This window comes from Xenopus tropicalis, chromosome 2 (genome assembly GCF_000004195.4).
Source record: "Xenopus tropicalis strain Nigerian chromosome 2, UCB_Xtro_10.0, whole genome shotgun sequence".
NCBI classification, from domain to species: domain Eukaryota; kingdom Metazoa; phylum Chordata; class Amphibia; order Anura; family Pipidae; genus Xenopus; species Xenopus tropicalis.
In genome coordinates, this window is record NC_030678.2 from 122,319,957 (window position 1) to 122,338,402 (window position 18,446).

The 18,446-nt window shown below is 37.4% G+C and overlaps 1 protein-coding gene across 3 annotated transcripts in view; it reads left to right on the top strand.

The window, feature by feature from the left end:
• The window catches only part of dzip1 (DAZ interacting zinc finger protein 1), a 30,273-nt gene that overhangs the window by 1,227 nt on the left and 10,600 nt on the right, over positions 1-18,446 (top strand). For 2 of the 3 annotated variants that reach the window (XM_031896073.1, XM_031896074.1), the window contains exons 2-15: positions 1,819-2,373; positions 3,711-3,795; positions 4,470-4,594; positions 5,788-5,955; positions 6,980-7,147; positions 10,086-10,253; positions 10,431-10,479; positions 11,269-11,337; positions 11,943-11,993; positions 13,565-13,695; positions 14,051-14,249; positions 15,766-15,880; positions 15,969-16,022; positions 17,467-17,693. In XM_031896073.1, the coding sequence (XP_031751933.1) occupies positions 1,819-2,373; positions 3,711-3,795; positions 4,470-4,594; positions 5,788-5,955; positions 6,980-7,147; positions 10,086-10,253; positions 10,431-10,479; positions 11,269-11,337; positions 11,943-11,993; positions 13,565-13,695; positions 14,051-14,249; positions 15,766-15,880; positions 15,969-16,022; positions 17,467-17,693 (2,164 nt within the window). 3 annotated transcript variants of the gene reach the window in all.

Below are 18,446 nucleotides of genomic sequence, written 5' to 3' on the forward strand. Positions count from 1 at the left end.
AGACATAAACATGAGAGGAGCAGCATTGGGTTAGATTGTAAGGGAAAGGGTGCATACAGATTCTATGGAACACAATGAAAGTAGGGGACATGAGGTGGCTTAGAGAATAATGACACAATGCAACATACAGAATAACATACAAGACACCGAAAAATAAAGCTATTGGATAAAAAAAGTAATGTGGGTGTTCTTGCGCTGAAAGGGTTGGCAGGTCTTTGCCAGTGAGTAGGTTGCCTGGCGGTGAGGGCTGGGAGATCTGGTTATGAGTCACACTTTTGAAATTGAGGGTGAGGCAGCAATATGTGCAGTATACACTGGTGTTACTTAGGGGCAGAAGAATTCACCCACTTTCTATTTTTAGAAGCTTATTTATCAAATAGTGAACTCTACCTTTTACCCAACGATACATACACTTCTAAAAAGTTGTCTTGTTTTTGTGTGTGCCCTGATTGCCAGAACTCTGAGCTTAAGATGCATTAATTTAGTTACCTCTTTCCCTGTCCTTAGTGCGGGCAGGATGTTTGCACGGCGGTTGGAAAGAATGACATGTCTGGAGTTGTCCCCCTCAGCTCCTTCTTAGCAGTTTTCTCTGAGCAGCAGTTCCAAGACAAGCTCAGATTTCATGCACTGTGAAAGCTAATATATATATAAATACCTCCTGCCTTAAGCACAATGGCAAAAACATTGATGGCAATTATGGATTCGTTCCCATTATAATACATGGAAATTGTTGGAAATATGATACATAGGTAAAATTATTACCTGAAATATCACTGTCTGCATTTGTGTATTATTGATACACTCTGGTTCTTGAAAATAATTTCATTTACTATAATATTAAGTTATTCTTTGTAGCAATTGGTGTTTCTTACTCTGTATTTTATTTTCTAGCAATCTCTCTTTTGGCTACAATGGTACTCCCTGAGGTTACTGCAGTTGTCAAAGTACCTTGTGTACAATAAGCCTAAAACTGGCTATTGTCTGTTATTTATTCCAACTCTTACATTGCTTTTTTTGATACATAACATTACCAGCAGTGGTCTATATACCCTGGAGCAGTAACCCAGAGCAATGAAATGGCAATTAGCCTTATGTTCTCTCCTGCATTCAATAATAAAAACATTAATTAAACCCAATAGGATTGCTTTGCATCCAGTAAGAATTATTTATATCTTAGTTGGGATCAAGTACAAAGTTTTGTTTTATTACTAGAGAGAAAAAGGAAATCCTTTTTAAAATTCTGATTTATTTGATTAAAATGGATTCTATGGGAGACGAGCTTTCCGTTTCCTTGACTGTATAGGTCAAGGCTTACTTAAGTAATAGTACCAAAATATGGCAACACTGTTATATTGGGCATGTTAGCTTCACAGCTTGACCCTGATTGTATCCTGCAGGCTAAGGTTGCAGGTATATCTCTAAGAGCAAATAAATTGTTACCTCATATATTTCTCAAGTTTGTCTTCTCCATCGCAGCTGAAGAAATTAGTAACTTTTTCAAGGTGTACTATGCAACAAAACTGTGACAATTCCGAATCTGACAATTAGATCATGTAAAAGTCAATGGCAGATGTCCCTTTGCCGGAAGATCTTTCTTTGCTTTAAACGTTAGAGGTTTTCTGGTTTTTTTGCACTGGTTTTTGTTGTACAGTTTGAAAAAGTCAGTCATTGTGAGACAAATCAATAAATTTGACAGACATTTATGGAAATAAGTTTATTCTGGTTTTCTAAAAAGAAAAAGATGACAATAATAAGTTTTAGTAAATCTACCTCTGAACTGATGTTTTTCATTGCAGTAGAATTTTTTTTTTTTTTCAGCCTTTCTATGACAATGTATACTACCCCTTTGATTCCGACAATGCCTCCTCCTCACCCTCCATACTGAGTTCCCCTTGTCTTCCACCTTATGCAACAAGAAAGCTCCCTTCTGGTGCAGGTACAATGTTCAAATTCAGGACACGGCATGAAAGTATGGACTGGAGAAGAATTGGGGCCATTGATGTGGAGAAGGTGGCAAATGAGTTGGACTTTATAACCCTTCAGGAAAACGTCATGAGCATCACTTTTTGTAACCTGCAAGATGAAAAATGTCCGCACTGTAAAAACAGCCTGGATCCCATTCTACTGAAACTGTTTCGTCTTTCTCAATTCACTATTGAGTATCTGCTTCATTCCCAGGAGTATCTTACCTCTAGCCTGCGGAGTATGGAAGAAGAGGCTCAGGCTGCTATCAAAGAAGCAGAGCAGATAAAACTTAAAATGGCAAAGCAGTCTGAGGATATAAAGTCACTTAAAGACGAGTGCAAGCGTAGGAAGAAAATGATTGCTTCACAGCAGATGATGATCAGTGCTGGTGCTGGAGCTTATCACAAGGTAAAAAGAGTCAAACTTGTAAGCAGATATCATTTAAAAAGTACACTAATAACATCTAATGAGTTTAATTAATTATTTTTTAATTTGTACTACAGTGTACACTGCACGTGGGGCTGGTTTCCTAGTATAGTTGTTAACTTCCAGTTCTGAAAAACAACCACAACCAATCAGCATTTCTTTTTGAAGTTTACTTAAAGTTTGAATATTAGCAAAGACTTAAAAACTTCAGCACCTGTATTTGTAAATCGTACCCTGTGTGTCTGTTTTAGACATTGAGAAAGGATACAAACTTCTGGTGCTGCTTACATTTAACACCTACTAGTGTTTGTGTAGTGCCATGTATAGCATATGTTTCCCACAGGGTGGCAGCACATGCTTAACTTGTATATTTGCTGTTCTGTTTTACAAGCTCACATCATTTAAAGTGACCCTACATGATCCCCAACCAGTGGCTTGTGAGCAACATTTTGCTCACCTGCGCTCAGTGCCCCCAAACCAGGTAGTTATTTTTGAATTCCTGACTTGGTGGCAAGTTTTGGTTGAATAAAAACAAGATTTACTACCAAATAAAGCCTCCTGTAAGCTGATAGTGTGCATAGAGGCTACCTAATAGCCAATCTTAGCCCTTATTTGGCACCTCCATTAACTTTTATGATGCTTGTGTTGCTCTCCAAGTCTTTTTACATTTGACTGTGGCTCACTATGAAGAAAGTTTGGGGACCCCTGATCTAGATGTCTATTGGGCTGGTTTGAAAATCCTTTTGAGACAAGGAGCACATTGGTTCTTTGATGCAGTCCCTCCCCGACAGCCTGTATACCATTGTTGTGATCCAACTATTAGGCTGTTTTGGGCTGATTAGGCCTATCTTGCCAAACAAGCAGATCTTTTGGGTGTATGGCCAGCTTTAGTCTTAAAAGATAAAGAAAAACAAAGCTAAACAAATGTACATTAATATTATATTCTCAAAATGATGCTAAGGAATTGGTAAAAATATTATCAAATGTTAAAAAATAGGGATGCACTGAATCCTAAGGGGTTCAGCCAAACCAAATCAAAACTCGTTTAGTCTCCTGTTTACATGTCCATTATTGGGCAAAAATAGTGCATTTACCATGTTAAAGCTCAGGTTTCTATAGAATTTTCATTTAAATTAATATTGTCAGATTAATAATAATGGTCCTTTTTTTGTTGTACCAGTAAATCAACATCTGTTCATTGTTTTACATCACTTTGTTTTTGTACAACAATTTTTATGATCATAAGATCAACATTTTTTTTTAATGTTATATTTCATTATTATGTTTTACAGTTTTAGTTTTTTTTTTTTTATTCCTAGTGCAACTTTTGTGACAAAGCTTTTGTAAACTATTCCTTCTTGCAAAGCCACATCCATCGGAGGCATCCACAATCGGCAGAAAGTGGTAAGAACTACTGAAAATCTTAAAAATTCTGATGGGATTAATCTCAAATATTCATACCACAAAAAATTCCTGAACTGTACTGATCCATTGGACCACTACGTGGAGATTCAAATCTTGGCCAGTGGTCCCTGTGCACATAGCAAGGCAGACCAGAATGGTCTTCACCGTTTTGCTGATGAGTGGTAGTTTTATTAACCAAACCAGTAGGGGATCCAAAATCAAAAAATCATACAGTTTGGTTGTATGTGAAGAGATAAGCAAGCCAAATTATTCCAGCTCTGAAAATTAAATTGTTAAATCTAACCCCTTAGCAAGGTTTTAAAAATAACTCATAGATGATAAATTGGCTACTTTATATTTTTCCTACCCAAAAAAAGCACAATTGGCAGCATATGCACCATGAATAGTATTTTACAATTTTTTTTTTGTTACTCCACACAGAAAAGGTACAATAGGGGATGAGTTGTTATCTGTATGCCACAAGACAAGTAAAAGGGGATGCAAAGATATTTTTTTCAAGAGCGTTTGGGAATACTCTTTTTATGTTTTAAAATGTTTAATTTGAAATTTAAAAAGTATGGCTCAGTGATGAAAGTTGAAAAAGTTCAACCACAGCATGTTTTGTAATGACCCCTTCTTTTCAGTTTTTATTTCTGCTTGTCTTCTTTTCCAAGAAAAAACAAAACAACAAGCAAATGAGCTATTACAGAATGAAATAAGCAAGCTAAAGAATGAATTACAGCATACAAAATGCCAATTAGAGACTGAAAGATGTGCTCAAATAGAGAAGCTTTCAAAGGTAGGTGCTTTTGAGACAACTGTAACACTGCATTTACTGACAGCCAAAGTGCAATAATACAATGCTTTTTTGTTTGTGAGTTTTATTATTAAATTGTATTTTTTTAACAAGCTTTGAATGTGCTGAATGCACCAAATCTATTATTTTAGGATTTAGCTAAATACTGAATCTTTCACAAAAGATTTGACTGCATTCGCACCCTTATTTGCAAATGATCGCAAATCTTTCCCCCACCCCCATTTAAAATCCTTTTAGAATTTGGTCTGATATTTAAAATCCTTCAAAAAAAAAGTAGAAATATATATATATATATATATACCAAATCAAACACAACCAGCACCAAGGGTCTTGTGGTTCAAACAAATATTAGTGTATTATAATTGCATGTACAACCAACGTTTCGGTCCCTTTTGGGACCTTTTTCAAGGTGTGTGTGTATATATGTATATATATATATGTATATATATATGATATATATATAGTTGAAGGTGCTTGAGAGAGGGTCAGCACTCACAGGACTTATACAAACAAATTATTTTATTAAAGAGGAGACTAACTTTTCGGCTAGCACTCTAGCTAAAAAGGCTAGCGTGCTAGCCGAAACGTTAGTCTCCTCTTTAATAAAATAATTTGTTTGTATAAGTCCTGTGAGTGCTGACCCTCTCTCAAGCGGCTTCAACATTATTTGGACCTGCACCCAGGCAACAGCAATTTATCTATACGTGAGTGCCGGCATTTACTTGGAAGTTTATATATATATATATATATATATATATATATATATATATATATATATATATATATATATATATATATATATATATATATATATATATATATATATATATATACACTGGCATAGCTGATTCCAGTTACCCAACTATATTAAGCTCTCATTGTAATGCAACCACTCCAAAGCTAAGTTATGGATTGTGAGACTTCAAGTCCTTCTGCTTTCTAAATGTGTGGTCCACACATACTCTGGAAAGCAGCAACATCCATTACTTTAGAAGGATATAAGGTATGGGAGGGAAATGTTGTTACAAGTACCATGGTTTTTGTAGAATCAGTATGATTATGCAAAAAAAAAACCATACACAGCTAATTTCCGAAAGAACTGTTAAGTTTACTGCATAGGCTTCCAATTTTAAGGTAACTGACTAAATATTGTCTTTTTTTCCTTTTAAATATAGTTTCAAGAAATGGATTGCCAGAAATCATTTGAACAAGAGATGCTTAAAAAGTTTAACAGCTGGAAAGAGGAAGAAAAAGAAAAACATTGTGAAGAAATTGCTAAAGTAAATGATATGTTTCGGAAAGATCTTCAAGATTTAGCTATGAAGAATGCGTCTTTAGAAAAAGTAAGTGAAAAACAGATTTTAATGGTACTTTGTTTTGTTCTTTAAGTCACCAAAGCCTAAAATGTTTGGGAATACTATACTTACTAAAGCTAAATGCCGAACCCTAAATGACTTCAGGATAGTGCTGGGCGGTATGACCAAAAATTTATATCACGTAATTTTTCAAAATTAGATCGGTGTCACGGTATTTGACGGTATTTTTTTTCCCAATTAACATTTGTGGCCAGGGCCCCTAAATATTGCTATTGAGACAATTAGTATTTAATCCACAACAAAGTTGAAAATATGGAAAGGCTCATGTTGGTACAATTCCTCAGGGGTTCTAAATCGGTATATGAAGCACTGCTTCATGCAGTTCTGTACTTAGAATGTGCAATTAAGGGAGGTTTGTCCCAGTGAGGCGCCAGTAGAGTGAGCATACAGCCCCTCCACTAGTCCAAATGTTCAAAGCGACAGAAAGGATTGCTGCCCGAGCCGCTTCTGTTGCCACTTCGGGTTGCGCCCCGTGCGTACGTGACGTCAGTACGCACGGGGCGCAACCCAATCTTCACCGGTATGCCGGTATTTCAAAAATGAATATCAGTTTTTAAAAAAAAAAAAAACTGTATTCGGTATATGGCGGTATACCGCCCAGCACTACTTCAGGACATAGTGCCTACCAACTAGTAGCAACTGATTGTGCCCAGAAAGCCTATTATATTCTTTAATGACAGGCTGATTTCATCTAAATGGCAGGCTGCACAGGCGCTTGTCCACAAACTAAAAAACTCCTGGAGAGAATATGACCAAAAACATAACATTTTATTCCCGTATCCCTTAGTACTACTCAGGACACTGATGTGTTGGTCAAACTGCAGTACCTGTATTTGATTTGTTTTTCTTTTTGTAACTTGAGTTACTTTCTAAATGTGTATGTAAATAATACATATAAATAATAAATCTATAGTAATTTTTATAAATTGGTTCAGTCAGATGTTATACACATCAATCCTCACTCATTCATACTTTGTTTTTTCTTGAATAGCTTCATGAAATGGAGCAGCAGAAAACATTTGAACAAGAGATGCTAAAAAAGTTTAACAGCTGGAAAAATGAAGAAAAAGAAAAACATGTAGAAGAAATGGTTAAAGTAAAGGATATGTTTCAGAAAGACCTTCATGAATTAACAATGAAGATTGCTGTTTTGGAAAGAGTAAGTGGATAAAAGATTTTAATGATCTATCGTCTTTACACGCTATCTATAATTTTGCCTTAAAGGACAAGGAAAGGTTAATATAAATTAGAAGTGTCTAAAGGCATTCTTTTTAAGTACTTACTGCATATCTAAATTCCCAGATCTCTGCTTGCTTCTCTGAGATATGGTGCTGGCAGCCTACAGCAGTGTGAAGACTACAGTGACATCACTGAAATCTCTCTCCCCTTCCTGTAGGCTGCCAGCGACAGCCTTCAGTAGCAATGCACATGTGTGTAACTTGATCCTGTCTCCTGTTCTGAGCTACACATGCCCACCAGCCAATCAGAAGTGGATCTGCCAGAGGGGGGGGAGGGGGGAATGAAACACATGTGCAGTATGAAGCAAGGAGGGAAAGGAAGGGAGAATACCTTTTTAGAGATGGCTGCCTGTTCAAGAAAACAGATGTGAAGTAAGTGTGACTGAGTAAATATTTGATTAGGTGAGCCAAAAGTGTGGCGTTTTCACTAAACAATAGGAGGACTATTGGGCAGTATGCTTTTTAAATTTTGATTTGCATTCTCCTTTAAAAGTATCTGTACCCCCATGTTCCTCTATGAGGGGGCGGCCATATTTGTGCAGCTGTAGTCCGTTAGCATTAGAAGCTATAACTGACAGGCTGAGAAGGGACAGTCAAGTTGGCAGAACAGTCAGGTTTAGGAACTTCAAGTAACAATTACTTACAAAAGCAGCCCTATCAACATGACCTTTAGGTAACTTTTAATTTACATTCATATTGTGTCAGTATCACTTTAAGAAAATTGAACTGTAGCATACTTAATTTGCTTGATGCTTTGCCATCTTCAAATTTCATCTCATGAGGCTTTAGTCTTTTCATTTATCACAATGACTTTTTTCTTTATGCTGGATTTTAAATGCTTCATAACATACAGCATGTCTTTTCTCCTTTTTATATTGTCTGGTCCCTCCTTTTACTGCCCAGTTGTGAGACTCTGTTTCAACAATGACAGATTTCTCATGCAGTGCAGTTATCTCCAGCTCTCCCATTTTGTCAATCAAGCTTCTTGCACTCATAAACTTACATTTAAAGGAGAAGGAAAGGCTAAGTCACTTGGGGGTGCCAAAATGTTAGGCACCCCCAAGTGACTTACATGACCTACCTTGTACCCCGGGCTGGTGCCCCTGTTAGGAGAAAACAGCACCAGCCCGGGGCACCTGTAGACACCGCTTCCTCCTTCCTTTGCGCGCTGCTGGCGAAATCCGTGGGTCGGCGCATGCGCAGTAGAGTGAAAAGCCGACTTTAATGTTTAAGTTTGGCTTTTCACTCTACTGTGCATGCGCGCGCAAGCAAGGAGGAAGCAGGAAGCGCCAGCAGCTGCCCCGGGCTGGTGCTGTTCTCTCCGTACGGGGGCACCAGCCCGGGGTACAAGGTAGGCGTTCTAAGTCACTTGGGTGACTTAGCCTTTCCTTCTCCTTTAAAGGGGAAGGAAAGTCATTTTGGCATTTTACTGCCAATAGATTTGCCACATTAGTGCCACCTAGAACAATAATATTTATTCTGCAGAAAGTATTGCCATACCTGAGTAAAGAGCCCTATAAGCTTTCTCCGTTTGCTTAAGACAGCAGCTGCCATTTTAAATAGCTTTCTGTTTGCAGTCTAGCCATTATAGCTCAGATCACACATTCCTAAGGGAGGAGAAAGACAGTTCTTAGCATTCTTATGGGAAAGGGAAGCAGGAGAAGGGAGAGAGGAGAGATCTGTGCAGACTCTGGCTACGGGAATTAAGGATTTTTCTGAGAAAGAAAGTCAGACACCCAAACATCATGTTTACAAAAAAAGAGACAAGAAATCATGTGTTTCTTTTGATAGAGGACTCAACGCAGCGTTTCTGTGAGTGCTTATGGCTGTATTTACATAGACCTTTCTGTTAAAGCTTACTTAGTTTAGTTAATACTAGTACCAGGTTGTAACGTAGTTGTATTAATAGGTCTATAAATAAGGACCTGGTGGGTCTGGAATACATCAGGTGTATCCTGTCTATATACATTGCCGCCTCAAACTGTTTTAAATATTTTTGTACATATAAAAGCTGTGTTTAAAGGAGAAGGAAAGGTAAAAACTAAGTAAGCTTTATCAGAAAGGTCTATGTAAATACAGCCATAAGCACTCACAGAAACACTGCACTGATTTTTCTGTCAAAAGATAAGTTGTGTCTGTTTTCCTCTGCCAGAGACATGCAGCTCTCTGCTTTATGCTCTCTCCTGCTCCCCCTCCCTCAGGAATGCTAAAAACTCACTCTCCCCCCTTAGAAATGTGGTTCTGAGGCAATCAGCAGCAAGCTGACTCATAGTCTAACTAACTGAGCATGTTCATTTGGTCTGGGTGTCTGTGCAGGAGTGAGGCATTATGGGAACTTTCTTTACAGAGCTCAGCATTTTTTTCTTCCTGTTTGGCTTCTGATCATTTTTTTTACTGTTAAGCTAGTGCCACATAGGGCTGATTCTCGACCTGCAGAAAATTGAAGGCACCCGGAAGCATTGTCTTTGACCTGGTGCGGGCAGATGTGGCGTATATCAGCAGAAAAAAAAAGAGTTCGCATTTCACAGCCGATATCCACCACATCTGCCTGCACCAAAGCAGATACAATGCTTCCGGGTGCAGGTAATGTAAGAGGCTGGTGCCAGCGTAGGGGCTGATCAGCCCTGTGTGGCACTAACCTAACAGTGAAAAAAGTGGTATAATGTGACTAATGCTTTATCATTGGGATTTTCAGCAGCCATATGATGAACATATTTACAGCAAAGTTCAATTATATTTTTGATTATATTAACCTTTGAAATTATATGAACAATACATATTTACATACATATGTTATGAAGATTTGGGTTTAAGCTCTTTCTTTTCTGTGTTGTGTTTTAACAAATGTAATTTTTTTAGTTTCACGAAACAGGACATCGGAAATCATTTGAACAAGAGATGCTAAAAAAGTTTAATAGCTGGAAAGAGGAAGAAAAAGAAAAACATGCTGAAGAAATAGCTAAAGTAAAGGATAAGCTTCAGAAAGAGGTTACAGAATTAGCTGTGAAGAATGCCTCTTTAGGAAAAGTAAGTGGGGTTTGCCTTTACACTTCTCTACTACTGGAAGTTATAACTGCACCAAGATGTTCAAGCATACTGAAAATGTTATAAATATTTGAAGATTTGTACAAACAGTACAGTCTTCTGTACTGTTTGGTATTTTTTTCTGCTGTATCTTGTTACAGGGTTTTTTTTTTATCTTAGGTAAAGGAGCAGTCTATAAAGCTGACACCTCCTGTTGCTACATATTCAGGTAAGTAACTAAAAAATATAATTACTGTCCAAGTTAGTTGTAATGGCCAGTGTGCACAAAATTCCAGCTGTTATTTGGCATTTTACAGTGCCTTGATGCAGGGAGTTAATACTTAGGAACTTCTCCAGGCCACTTCAGCAGTATGCTCTCATACTTCCATTTTATAAATAATTTCAGTATGTAGTTGTGTTTGTTTGTTTTTTAAATCAGTAAAATAAGAGCATTGATCAAGGGACAAAATTAGGTGAGGTTAGGCTAATGTTCCACGCCAAGAATAGTCGCCTGCGATAGATCTTTACCACAGCGGTCCACCAATCTCTCTGAAATGCCTTTCCACTGGCAACAACGGGACACGCCAATGGCCTTACGTATCACTTCAGTTTTCTGAAGTTGTGCAAAGTTGCCTGCATGAGATCTGTCGCAGGCGACTAATTCCTCCATGGGATATTAGCCTTAGGTTAGGTTAGGGGTTAATGTCTGGCATAACTTTGCTTTTATAAATATTGATGTTACCTCAATGTTAGCTAAGAAGGGCTGGACTAATAGAGACATATAAAGGCACCTATAGCTTAGTCATTGGTGAACCAGCATACCATTTTTACTAATTAATCAGTATGTATTTTGTAAGGTAAAAACAATATATTGATATGAGAACCCCATAACATTTTGTATTCAGTTATAATTACACAGTTTTAACTGCACAAATGATGTTAATTTATTACATCTGTGTGTTTAAAATGTATAGCAAAATTGTGGATATTGTTAACTAAAATTATTTTGCTCATTTAGAAATTGTACAAGCTCCAACACCACTGTCACATCACTCTGAGATAAAACCTAATGCATCGTTACTAAGTGGTAAGTGTTTTTTGGGGTTTTTTTTAACGTTCTTTAGGAATCATTTACGATACAGTACACAGTGTGCAGTCAGCTTTTTTTGCATTTTGCGCACTGCATTCTGCTTTTTAGGAATCGCCAAAACAGAGCCCAGAGAGCTGCCGCTTCTCTGACGAATACAGTCCGTCTTGACTGCGTTAGTCAGAGCTGTATTGGGGAGTTGGGAACACTTGCACATGCCCCACCTACTGCCCTCTAACTTGCATGTCATTTAGACATGCAATTATTTAACAGCAGGATGTAGAGGCCACAACAGTGCCCTGAACTTTTTTTCTGCCTTATAGGGGGCATGAAAAGGCCCTGCTTGGGTGTGCAAATAAGTGCATCCCTTAAAACATTTGTATGCTGCTCCACTAAGGCTCCAAATAAACCAACTGCCCAATTGTGTGTGGTACCTTTATTCAGTCCTATGTTTCAAAAGGAACACTGCAATAAGCACTGCACTGACAGGTATTTGATATTAAAGCTTTTTCTCTTATTGTGTGCACCACTCAGAATTGTTTGTTACACATAATAATTAGTCTGCACACATTTGTGTTTATATACTTTATTTTGCTGACTATTAGACAGAGCCTATATATTGGAACCTATTGAAGAGCTTACAGAGGAGGAGAAAGGTAACAGTGTGTAGTCTAAGCATGTATTTACATGACCTGTGAATTTTACTTTTTTGTGTAATGTTTGTTTGAGATGTCCATACCTTTCCTTTAATCAGGATATTCAGCAATTTACAGTCCTGCAGCTGTTTCTATGCAAACATTAAAGGAGAGGTGTGATCTCAATATGCATGATTCCAGTTCTTTTTAGCTGAATGGCTTTAACAAACACTTTACGCATGTCTTATGAATCCCAACCCAAACTGGCAAAAATCTGCACAAAACAGCTATTAAAATGGTAATACTGTTGTTGATGTTGCATGTTGGACCACTTACAGTGCTGTGCTTCAGTTGTATTATATATATTGTCGTGTATCACAAGATTTTCAGTGGCATAGGGAAGCTCCAAGGCCTTTAGACAACTGCTGATTACATTCACTGAGTGGTGCTGAACATATTGCAATTCCCCAGTGAATGTGACTTTGTTTATTAAGTGCACCCAAATGATTCCACCACCAGAATTCTGCCCCATTGCTGTTGTGGGAATCTAGCTGGGCACTGGTAACCAATTTGTGAACAGACTGATTTCAAAAGCTGATCAAAGCTGCTGACCTAGAGCAGTTACCCTGCTGTTCTCTGCTATCTTCATGTTCATCTAAATTATGGGCTATTTCACACATAGGGTTCCCTATCCCTTAAATGTTATTAGCAAGCTGGGGCACTCGCTAAAAAGTTCTTGTGGCAGACCCTGATTTGCATTCCCACACATGGATATGCTGACACACAGCAGGGCTTCATGTATGTCATTGGCTTCAGGTAGATGAATTTGAAAAGACCGGGAAACGGAGTAGCTGTAGGGAGCCTTTTAAGTTGCCAATCAAAACAAGTTGTATTATCTTTCAATAAATGTTGGTGGTAGGCAAGGTCAGTTCTATGACCTTTATAAAAGCATTTAGCACCTTATATTTTTCTTTAGGTGGTATTTTATTCCGTATATCCTTTTTTTAATGGTTTGATTTATAAGAACCCTAGCATAATTCAGCAGCAACTTTCCAATGTACATTAATTAATTAAAGGTATGTTAAAATATAATTACAATTGAAAGCAGTATCTCCCTCTGCACTACTACTCCTGTCTCTGACTCCAGAAATGCTGCAAGCCAGTTGGTAAAAGCTGATTAATAGAACTTGGGGAAGCCTGACTACTGTTAAAATGTTTTGACTGAATCAGACACAATCAAACCCTTTAAACTGGCAGTATACCCCCTTTTTCAACATTAGTTTAACTGCTGATTTGTTTAGACCTTGTTCGTAATTGTTAATATTATGGTGGTAGTTCTTGGTAATTGAAAGGGAAACGCATCTTCCTTCATTATGTATACAGGCAAAGTAAAGCAGATCTGCTGTCATCTGCTACTTAGTTTTACCCTATTGACAGGCATGGCATCTGCCTGTGTGGAGCTGCACTGAGTGGATATTGGTTTATTTGGTGGTTTAGTGGAAGTGCATTGAGTGCATCCCTTGAAACGTTTTCTATGTGATTTTCTAAGTAGGTGATGTATATTATAGCAATGTGATCATTTCTCATTTCAGATGTAGAGGCAGAAGTACCAAGCTTACAGAAAACACATGCTTTGACTAAGAACCAGTCACTAGCTAAAGAGCTCCGGCCAGTTTTTGAAGAAGGACTGGCTGAAAAACTAGAGTCACTAGGAGTGAAACAAGTAATTTATTTTATTACTCTTTTAGGATTTACAGTAGGAATAGATAATCCAACAGAATTGTATGTGAACTTTCTTATTGATAAACCTAGGTAAGGTAATAAAATGCCAGAAAGGGTTTCTATTGAAGATAACTATGTAAGGTTTTTGGAGAAACCAAAGGAGGGTGCTGTAGTTTATTTGAGGACTGGTGTTATATGTGTAATGGGGGGTGAGAATAAGGGGGGTTGCCAATTTATAATTTTGTGTTTGTGGGAGGAGTTGTACAAATGTGCATCAGTTATATAATCCAATGCAAGTTTTGGCTGTGTCTCCAAACTAATTTAAATATGAATACTATATTCCATTTATTGAACAGGGTGCACGTGGTATCCCAAGTGACCAATGTAAAAAAATGTTGGATTCCGTGAAGTGTTACAGAGCAGAAAGGGAGAAGCAAATGCCAGCATATCGGCAAATACGGCAAAACCTCATTAGTGATCTGATTTTAAAGGCTGAGGAACGTACATCACCAACAGTGGGTAAACTGGGTTCCACACCTCAAGCATTAAGGAAAGGTAAGATGACCTTGTAGCACAGTGCTTTGTTTGTTGATCTGTGTTTTAACTTGTAAACATTTCGGGATGCAGCTTTTTTATACAAGCTGTCAGTTTTTCTTGTACTATTAAGAATAACATTTAATTATATGGATATAATGTATGGGTTGTGTTAAAAAGTGGTAAAGTCTATTAAAGGAACAGTAACACCAAAAAATGTATATATTTCAAAGAAATTAAACTATAATGTACTGCTGCCCTGCACTGGTAAAAGTTTTGTGTTTGCTTCAGAAACATTACTAGAGTTTATATAAACCCTGGTGTGTAGCCCGGGGGGCAGCCATTCAAAAGAAGAAAGGCACAGGTTATATAGCAGCTAACAGATAAACCCTGTAGAATACAATGGTGTCTTATCTGTAACTGCTATGTAACCTGTGCCTTTTTTCCAGCTTGAATGACTGCCCCAGCAGCTTATTTATATAAACTATAGTAGTGTTCCTGAAGCAAACACACGAGTTTTACCAGTGCAGGGCCACAGTACATTATATTTCAATTATTGGTGTTACTGTTACCTTTAAAACATTTTGCATTCTACCACTAGGTGGACTGTGTATTAAAAACTCTTGGAAATGTCTTTGTTGCAGTGTGTCTGGATATTCTTATCACAAGACTTTACAGCTTTTTTTAAGTAGGCTTTTTTAATCTGTGTGCAGGGAAGGGGATCTCTTATCTGGAACCTAATATCCAGAAAGCTTCAAATTACAGAAAAGACATCTCCTCTAGAGTCCATTTTAGGCAAATACATTTTTCCAATTATTTCTTTGGGTTTATAGCATGCATTAAAATTTTTATTGCGTCTAATTTTTCTCGTCTTAATGCACGATTCACTAAAAGCATACTTGCGTTAATTTACGCGCGATGCTGCTTGCGTTATTTTAATCGCAAAGACTATTTTCATGCAGTATTTGATGGAACGAGCGCTAATCAACGCACCGCGTACAAATATTTACCACGTGCGAAAAAACGCATGCCATGTTAGCCATACCTTTTGGAAAATTACTGTACTGAAAATGACCATTTCCCTGCTAACTGGAGGCTGCATCACTCTAGGGCCAACACATACTTGAATAAATCACACTGCAAAGTCCATATTTTATTGCCAAAAGCTCATTAACTGTACTTTTCTATAATTACCGCCTGCCCCATGTAGGTGTTAATTTTCGCATAGACTAATGCGATATTTAGCGCGTCTAAGTGTTTGTGAATCATGTGTTAGTGTTATTTCGGCGCGCAAAGGATTAATTTTAACACATGCGGTAGCACAAAATTTAACGCATGTGGTAATACTGTCGCGAATCGCGCGTTAATTTTCGCGTCAATTTTAACGCAAAAAAAGCGTGCGATAAAAATTAACGCACTTTAGTGAATCAGCCCTCATGTGTCATATGCCATGTCATATTACCGCTTGTTTTTCTTGTTAAAGAAATAGATCAGCATTCTTCAAATTGATTTGTGTCTTTTTTGCTAATTAAATTAGGAAGCATATCCTCATTTTTGCACCCCAAGTCTGAAGCCTCAGTATTAAAATCTTCCCAGGAGAGTTACCTATCTGATCAGAAATCTTTTGCATCACTGAAACAGACAAAGGCAAAGTAAGACTCAAGACTTACATATTATTATGGTAATTTGTTTTAGTATATTAATAATAAAAATATTTTTTTATTTTTCTTATTTTTTTAGAGTTAAAGTTGTTTTATCAAAAGATATGTCTGCGAAAAAACCTCCGTGTGTTAAGTAAGTTTCATGGCCAATATGTTTTATTACTCTTGCACTATTGTTACAGCTACATATCACTATAAAATTACAAGTGGCACTAAAGTTCTGTACATGGTCAAATCCACAACCACAGCACAGACGTATGTATTATTTTTAATATACCCTGAGTGTAATCTTTTGCAAAATGTCCATTTGTGTTATCTTTTTTTTTTTTGTGCAAGGTATAATCCTAACCTAACATTTATGACCTAAAAATATAATTTCCCTGACAAATGTCAGGTGATGACTGGATTTAGTGAGATACGTTACAATCTCCAGAATACATATTTTTGGTGTGGCTTTTACCTAAATCGTAGTGTCCATAATAAGAAATCTGCAAACTTCGGTCCAGAAGGATGTGTCATGCCAGAGCAGTATTGCACTGGAATCATAAAGGTTAACAACATTGTTGGACAACTATGCTTGACCACAAGTGTTAATTTATGTATCCTTTTGGAGACCCCTTTTTGTCTGAAACCCAGATAAGATTTAGTAGAGATCTTACACCTGGGTGCTAATAAGGAAACTGTTTCCCACAGGCTCAAAGACTCCACTGAACCATCAAATAAACTATATATACCCCAAGAAAAATGAAACTATGGCCTACCATTATTCTGTACAATTATGCAACTATCATATTATTGGCGTACACAAAGAGTTCTTTCCATTGGTGTCTTTTACAGAGGCCTTCCACATTAAAAAGAAACAAACAGTTATGAGAGGAATCACAATATTACATTTATATCCCTACACCAGTCAAGTAACAATAAAATATGTGCATGTAGTGTATGCCTGACAATATTCATGGGACCTACAGTGCTTTCTGGGACATCCCTTTCATACAATAGTTGTCCACCAAGTATTTCATGTTCAGAATATCCTCTGATTTGTTATATTTGTGATATTTTCTGTATATACCAGTATACACCAAATCTAATATATTTACAGTTAACATTAAAGTATTAAAACACCAATGGGTGTATGCTATTACCTGAAAAATATGCATACTCTGATAACATAAAGATATACATAACAGGAAGATGCTATTTTATTACACACAAAAGCAATTCAGCCCAAAATAAGTATTTAGTTAAAAAGGGCTCAATCTGACAGTTTCCAAATAGATCCCCTACCTGTACAGTCAAACAGTAGCTAAATATTAGCTTTACTTGTAAGTCCCTATGTGCTTTCAGAGTAGGGACTTTTTATTTAGTGACATTTATTGCCGGACAAGTACAAAGCCATGTCGTGGATATAAGCACTAGTGGGAAATTTGATTTTTACTGTACTTTTTACCTGTAATGACAATTAACCAATAGCATAACTGCATACTATAGATATACTTATATCCAGGATTTGTTAAAATTCTAACTGTTTTATTGTATAATCTGTTAATACTTAACTTTCTATATGTTCATTTCAGGACCCCCCCATTTACTTCTGATGATGAGTCCTCTGCAGATGGTGGTCCTATGCTGACTTGCAACACTACAGATTCTTTAAAAATGAAGCTTCCTCACAACACAAAAGGCAGTGTTGGATTTGTAGAAAGTGAAAGTGACTCTGAAGGGAGCTTCCTTGAAGAGCTTCATCCCCAGTGGGTCAGCAAACCTAATGTTCAGAAACAAGCCCCTGTGACAACAGCTCCAGGTAGGATTAATGCAGCCATTAACAATATAATGCCACGGTCACGATGAAATATATAAGCTACATTGCTGACTGGTGTTTTTAAACTTGTGTTTATGTCCATTTGTCTTACTCACCATATGCCCATGTGTGAGTGTTCTTATCTGCCTGTATTTCTTTGTTTAGATGTGTTTGTGCTTGTACTTTGTCTGTATATCTATTTTTACCAGGTACCCATAGTAGCATATCCACCCTCTAGGTTACTTGACAAGAAAGAATTAAGGTGGCCAAACACGTGGCAATCTGACGATCTTTCGTGCGACCATCGGTCGCACAAAACATTATCAGATCCGCCACACACCGTTCAGGGCTGAAACAGCAGATAAGGAGGTAGAAACAATAGGATTTCTACCTCCTTCTGCCAATTCAGCCCTGACAGCAGATTTTGGTCAGGTGCTTTCTATGGTGCCCGATCAAAATCTTTTAACCAGTCCGATCAGCGAGTAGACCGATATTAGCAGCTTCCTGCGATATTGGTCGACTCGCCGACATGCCATACACGCACCGAATATCGTACGAAATGAGGTTTCGTGCGATATTATCGGTGCGTGTATGGCCAGCTTTAAGCTGTCTTTAAAGAAGCCTACTCCACTGCTCTACCAGACTATTTTCTGTCCTAGGTCACTTGTACTGCATATATGTTGTTGCGTCATGCTTACCCTTCCATTCTGGATTATTATAGAGGAAAAATCTCTGCCTTTCTCTCCTCTGTAATTA